Genomic DNA, 7,152 nt, shown 5'->3' with positions numbered 1-7,152 from the left:
AAAAAAAAAAAAAAAAACACGTCCCTCCGTTTAAAGGGATGGAGAAAGGGGGAGAGAATAAAATCAAAATCGAACGAAAGTTCCTTAAAGTAGAGACTTTACCCTTTAAAACAAAAAAAAATTTTTTGAAATACGACAATTTTTCGCGGAGATACGCTTATTTAAATTTATGCTAAATTTTGATATTAATTACGTGTTGCGATAATTTTTTTGACGAGTGTATATACCGGGTGAGGCAATAATTATTAGCACCTTAAATATCTTTATAAATATTGATTTTAGACAAAAATGATTCAAACAAAAGTTGTAGGGTTTCGAGGGGGACATAACATCGTAATCAAGAATTGCCCTTGAGTGGCATTTTTCAAGGTCATTTAAAGGTCATTTATGTTTTTTTAAATGGAATTATCTAAACTTTTTTTATATAAATCGATTCCCCACAATATTCACTATAAAAAGTTATAAGGGCAACATGGCCAAAAAATGAATAGTTTACGAGATATTTTATAAATTAATGCAAGCATGTCAAACACGCGGCCCGTGGGCCGCATGCAGTTCGCCAACAAAAAGACTGCGACCGAGACTTTTTAAAAATCTTTCGAAAAAAATATTATTTTAATTATTTTTAAGTAAATAATATATTAAATTCTAATTTTTTTTGGAAGATTTTCAAAAAGTCTCAGTGGGTCGCAGTCTTTTTATTGGCGAACAGCATGCGGCCCGCGGGCCGCGTGTTTGACATGCTTGCATTAATTTATAAAATATCTCGTAAACTATTAATTTTTTGGCCATGTTGCCCTTATAACTTTTTATAGTGAATATTGTAGGGAATCAATTTATATAAAAAAAATTTAGATAATTCAATTTAAAAAAATATAAATGACCTTTAAATGACTTTGAAAAATGCCACTCAAGGGCAATTCTTGATTACGATGTTATGTCCCCCTCGAAACCCTACAACTTTTGTTTGAAACATTTTTGTCTAAAATCAATATTTATAAAGATATTTAAGGTGCTAATAATTATTGCCTCACCCGGTATATATATACATATATATACATATATATATATATATATATATCTGTGTTTGCTGGGATATAAACATAACACAATATGTATAAAATATATAACATATATATATATATATATACATTAGTATTATATTGGCAATAATAGTCAAACGCAGATATCAGTGCGCAAACAAATTAACTTTATTCAATCAATTTACGAACGTTTCGACCATTTTTTGTGGTCATCTTCAGCGTATCGCTATGAAAATCAATAATTAAAACGCGTTACATTAAATCTATACATTCTTAGTCTAAGCTAAACGCGTTACATTAATAGTCAAAACAAAACAAACAACAACTGTCTGAGAACTAAATTTCAACATTAAAAATCGCAAGTCACATCGTCGTTACATTTTTAAGATGTCTTGTTAACAATTATATTTCGACTAATGACGTCATCTCGTCTAACAGTCTTCCTGCTGGTCTTTAAGGTTGACAGACCATCAAGCCATAAGAAACCCTCAGATCTAGCAAGAATTCTCCAATGCAAAGACGAAAATAAAATATTTTAACAGCAAATTACTTACAGTATGACGTCCATAATCAACTATATAATTTTACACTTTAATTGATACAGAATCGAACATGAAACGGTAGATATTAATTATAACAGTTTCTGTCATTATAAATAGATATGATATCTCACACAGCCGTTATCAAAATGAGCTGTGAGAATGTCTGTAAGGTAATCGAACTATTGTTTATATAATGTATTTATTAGTTTTTTCTCTCAAGGGCGTTAAACATTTATTAGTCTTTCAATCGACGAAAGATAAATATCCGGTAAACCTTCCGTGTCCGTCTGCAAATTCAAACCATTTACTTGTTTTTTAATAAATATCATTTCGGAAATCAGTCTTCTATAATAATAAGGGTCCCTGTCTAAGATCTTTACATTGTCCCAACGAAAATCATGATCGAAACTCAGTCTATGCTCCGTGATTACTGAACGATTCGAGGTATTTCTGTTAATGTGATTTCTATGTTCCTTTATTCTGGTGTTTAATTGTCTTCCCGTTTGTCCCACATACGACGCGTTACAATCCCTGCAATCTATCTTATATACAAACGTAATAGTACCATAAACAAACGTTCTCGGGGAGGTACTTGAACTTTTTTTCTCAACATCCACTTTGTCAAAAGAGGGGCACGGTAATAGGCTTAACAGACAAAGTGTTCTTTCTCTCTCATCCAGAATTTCATGAGAAAAATTTGCGATTTGTAGTCAATGTTTTATTCAACAATTACTATCCTTTGGATTTCATTTTTCACACTATTTTGGAGTGTGTGTGTGTGTGTGTGTGTGTGCGTGTGCATGCGCCTATTACTTCCTAAAAAATAATATACGAGGGTGGTTTGAAAAGTCCATGCAAAGTCAGAGAGATGGCACCACTGGTGCGTATCGGGGTTATTTTTAGTTAGTAGCATCTCTTGGAAGAACACACACCAAGTTTCAGCCAGATCGGTCTATTTCGCTGTGTTTGGCGTTCGTTTGAATCGAGAAAGTCGAGTGATTTCCAAAAAATGGATGAAAGAGAATTTCGTGTGTTGATAAAACATTACTTTATGAAAGGCAAATCGCCTCAGAAGACTAAGGAGAAGCTTGATAAACATTATAGTGAATCTGCATCTTCGATTAGAACAGTTTATAAGTGGTTTCAAAATTTTCGGAGTGGCCATATGAGCACAAGTGACGCTGAACGTTCTAGACGCCCTATTGAGGTCACTACTCCAGAAATCATTGATAAAATCCATGATATGATGATGGATGATAGAAGAGTGAAGGTGCGCGAGATTGCTAGTGCTGTGGGCATCTCGAGTGAACGGGTACATAATATTTTGCATCAACATTTGGGCATGAAAAAGCTATCCGCAAGATGGGTGCCGCGATTGCTCACAGTTGACAACAAACGAAATCGTGTGAGGTGTTCCAAGGACGGTTTGCAGCTGTTTCAGCGGAATCCACAGGACTTTAAGCGTCGTTTCGTCACTGTGGACGAAACATGGATACACCACTACACGCCTGAGACCAAGGAACAGTCCAAACAATGGGTTGCCAGCGGGGAGTCTGCACCAAAGAAGGCGAAGACTTCTTTCGGTCGGGAAAGTTATGGCGATTGTCTTTTGGGATTCGCATGGAATAATCCTCATCGACTATTTGGAAAAGGGCAAAACTATTACAGGTGCATATTATTCATCGTTATTGGACCGTTTGAAAACCGAGCTGCAAGAAAAACGTCCACGATTGGCCCACAAAAAAGTCCTTTTCCATCACAACGCACCAGCTCACTCATCTGTAGTTGTAGCCGCAAAATTGATGGAATTAAGGTTTCAACTCGTTCCGCATCCTCCCTATTCTCCAGATTTGGCTCCCTCGGAATACTACTTGTTCCCCAATATGAAGAAATGGCTGGGGGGAAAGAGATTTTATTCAAACGAGGAGGTGATTGCGGAAACGAATGCCTATTTTGCAGAGTTGGACTAATCTTATTATTTGGAAGGGATCAACAAACTGGAGCAGCGTTGGACGAAGTGTATAAGCCTAAAAGGAGACTACGTTGAAAAATAAAAAAAGTTTATCTCGAAAAATTAAGTAGTTTTCATTTTTGCACGGACTTTTCAAACCACCCTCGTATGTACTAGGGTGGTCGTTAAATGGAAGATCATGTTGGATGGTCATAAATCAGCTCCAAATGTAGAAAAAATGATTCTCTAATTTTTTCAGATTTTTATTTTCAGCCCTGAGTCTCCCTGTTTGCACGTGAAATACCTAAAACAAAAGCCCAATGTATCATCAGGACTACCAATACAAGAAAATAAGCTGTATTAAAAACGAATACAAAAGAAATTATATCTTCAACAAAAAAAATCAATGGAAAATAATAAATTAATCGATATATTGATTACTCCGTAAAATAATAATTTAAATTTTTTCACTCAATTTGTGTGTAGTATAACACACAACTCGAGTGAAATACCTCATATACGATGTTTTACTATTTTCACGGCAATGAAAGGTATTTCATAAAATGTCGCTATTTTAGACTAGAACTAACTTAAATAAATATTTTTTAAATGAAAAAGAAAATTACGTGCCAACAGGGAGACTCAGGGCTCAAAATAAAAATCTGAAAAAATTAGAGATTTTTTTTTTCACATTTAAAGCCCATTTACGACTATCCAACATTAAAATTCTGAAAAAACCCATATAAGGACCACCCTAATATGTACATATATTGAAAGACATTGCCCTTGCATTTTACTGATAGTGCGTAATGCACTACGATACCATTTTATATCATAAGATTTTACCGACATAACAAAAATTTATATGACAGCGTCACACTTGGCAAAACTATGAACAGAGAGAAACCTGAGAGCGGCCACCGCGATTTAGCGGACGCGTGTACTGATGCGCCCCCTGACAAAGTGGACATGAACTACGTCGTTACGCTCGGTAAAAAACATAGAAATGGTTCGAATCCGTGATATGGTTCATATCCAAACTACTCGGATGAGAACCGAGTTGAGAACCAAACCGATGAGTCAGAGAAGGACCAACAATCCATCGCTCTAGCTTTGTCTCACCAACGATGAGCGTCTCGTGGACTCGTGCCTGCCGCCGCACGAGTCCACGAGACGCTCATCGTTGGTGAGACAAAGCCAGAGCGATGAATTGTTGGTCCTTGTCTGACTCATCGGTTTGGTTCTCAACTCGGTTCTTATCCGAGTAGTTTGGATATGAACCATATCACGGATTCGAACCATATTCTATATTTTTTACCGAGCGTTACGACGTAGTTCACGTCTACTTTCTCAGGGGGCGCATCAGTACACGCGTCCACTGAATCGCGGTGGCCGCTCTCAGGTTTCTCTCTGATCTGGCAACACTGGTCTAGGTTCTCTTTTAAGGACATAACCTTAAAATCTATCTTTGGTATATTTATACACATGTTCTTTTTCTCTTTATTTGTCTCTCTCGTAGTAAATAGAACAGCAACATAGACGATCGATAATTGCCGATTAATAACTGAATACGTAATTTCTTCAGAAATGCCGCCGAAACGAGGAAAGGTACAGAAGGAAGAGGTTCAAGTCTCTCTTGGACCGCAACTCCGTGAAGGAGAAGTAGTCTTCGGAGTGGCTCATATCTTCGCGAGTTTCAATGACACATTTGTACATGTCACTGATTTATCGGGCAGGTACGTATTATATTAGATTATGTTTTGCAGATATAAGTATAAATTTAACAACTCTTAGGTCTGTTTATTTTCAGCTGAACCAGTTGCACTAGTTCAGACTTTATCTCTTTCCTTCCAATGTGGAGTAAAAAAGATAAATTCTGAACTAGTTCAGCTGAAAAGAGCAGACCTCTTATGATATATAACTGTGTCTTTGATTCAGGGAAACAATCGCCAGAGTTACTGGTGGCATGAAAGTGAAGGCGGATCGTGATGAAGCCTCACCCTATGCAGCTATGCTTGCAGCTCAGGTATGATTGATTTAATTTACTTTTTGTACTTAAATTAATTCAAGAAGTTAGTGTATTATCCATCCAGGCAGTATTTGAAATAATAAATTTTTATATTCTAAGGAGCATTTATTTTTGTCGAAGACCAAATTCTTTTTGATAATTGAGAATATGTGTATATATGTATATCATACACTTTTTTCTAAAAAAAGAAAGCAAACATTTACATGTAATATTACATATAGGAAGATCTAAATGTACAAAGCATGATTAATAAGTTTAATCATGAAATATATCGGGTGTCCCATTTTAAAGGACCCACTCAAATATCTCAGAAACATTGCGTTAAATAAAAAAATGTTTCCTACACAAGTTGTAGGGTTTCGAGAGGGACATAACATAGTAATATTCATATGACCTTGGGCGGCGTCTCCAAGGTCAAGTGAAGGTGAGAATAAATTTTTTAAATGGAAACCCATATTTTTTATTATAACAACTTTTTCTACTAATTAATTTGAACAACTTTTATCTGAAGCATTTTTTTATTTTCTTCAAAATTCATTCTCACCTTCACTTAAAGTTAACCTTCACTAACCTTGGAGACGCCGCCCAAGGTCAAATGAATATTACTATGTTATGTCCCCCTCGAAACCCTACAACTTTTGTAGGAAACATTTTTCGATTTAACGCAGTGTTTCTGACAATGAGATATTTGAGTGGGTCCTTTAAAATGGGATATCTGGTATAACTTTATTGTATTTTGCAGGATGTTGCAGAAAAGTGTAAATCGCTGGGTATTACAGCACTGCATATCAAATTGAGAGCTACAGGAGGTAATAAAACAAAGACTCCTGGTCCTGGTGCGCAATCTGCTTTGCGTGCTTTAGCCCGTTCCAGCATGAAGATTGGTCGTATTGAGGATGTCACTCCTATTCCATCAGATTCGACCCGTAGAAAGGGAGGTCGCCGTGGACGCAGACTATAAGTCATGATTATTATTTTCTGCATCTTATTATCTTCCAATAAATAATTTCAAGAAAAAAATATTGCATTTATGAGACATATTTCTATATAGCCTTTTTCGAGAGAATTCGTATATACATATATAAGGACTTTTAAAAAAATTTTTAAATTTAAAACTACATTCTACATATTCTTTATCATAAAAGCATAGATATAACTACATAGATTATTATTTTAAAAAAACATTCTTTTAGAATAAAAATTATATATTGTTATTTATTATGTTCAAATGAATTTATTTAGTTGCTAACAATTTTTTAATTATTTATCTTCTGACATCTTTTCCTCTATTTTTATGACGAATTTATGATATCAGTGATTTTGTGGAAGATATACTATTAAGATATTTTTCCGTATTGATATTCAATGTTCATTTTGTATCAGAAAACCATGTTAACCTACATCTGCGCACACAATAGAAAAAATATTACGAATAAGAATTAAATTAGATATTAAATATGTAAGGCCCTGTGCACAATAGGAAAAATATTAGGAATAGGAATAAATATTAAGCATTAAGCTTCCTGCACAATACAAAAGTACAAGCAATAGGAACAAAAAATAGAAAATATTCATCAATAGAAGCAA

General features: G+C 34.8%; 1 protein-coding gene across 1 annotated transcript; it reads left to right on the top strand.

Moving 5' to 3' along the window:
• Positions 1-4,878: 4,878 nt before the first annotated feature.
• Positions 4,879-6,779, top strand: LOC145948779 (small ribosomal subunit protein uS11A). Its single transcript, XM_083058358.1, has 4 exons — positions 4,879-5,007; positions 5,122-5,272; positions 5,475-5,562; positions 6,308-6,779. The coding sequence occupies exons 2-4, from the start codon at positions 5,124-5,126 to the stop codon at positions 6,524-6,526; spliced, it is 456 nt and encodes a 151-aa protein (XP_082914484.1). The 5' UTR covers positions 4,879-5,007; positions 5,122-5,123; the 3' UTR covers positions 6,527-6,779.
• Positions 6,780-7,152: the final 373 nt, after the last annotated feature.

The sequence above is a fragment of the Prenolepis imparis genome, unplaced genomic scaffold (assembly GCF_030444845.1).
Source record: "Prenolepis imparis isolate NDT839.2.m4 unplaced genomic scaffold, iyPreImpa1.0 SCAF_688, whole genome shotgun sequence".
NCBI lineage: Eukaryota > Metazoa > Arthropoda > Insecta > Hymenoptera > Formicidae > Prenolepis > Prenolepis imparis.
Note: the sequence above shows the minus strand (reverse complement) of the source record. Positions and strands in the feature narration are given on the sequence as shown.

What these genes read in the sequence shown, in the direction of transcription:
- LOC145948779 (XM_083058358.1), top strand. Translation starts at nt 5,124, where the DNA reads ATGCCGCCGAAACGAGGAAAGGTACAGAAGGAAGAGGTTCAAGTCTCT. An exon ending in GTCACTGATTTATCGGGCAG is followed by an intron (nt 5,273 to 5,474) that starts GTACGTATTATA and finishes TCTTTGATTCAG; the next exon opens with GGAAACAATCGCCAGAGTTA. An exon ending in CAGCTATGCTTGCAGCTCAG is followed by an intron (nt 5,563 to 6,307) that starts GTATGATTGATT and finishes TGTATTTTGCAG; the next exon opens with GATGTTGCAGAAAAGTGTAA.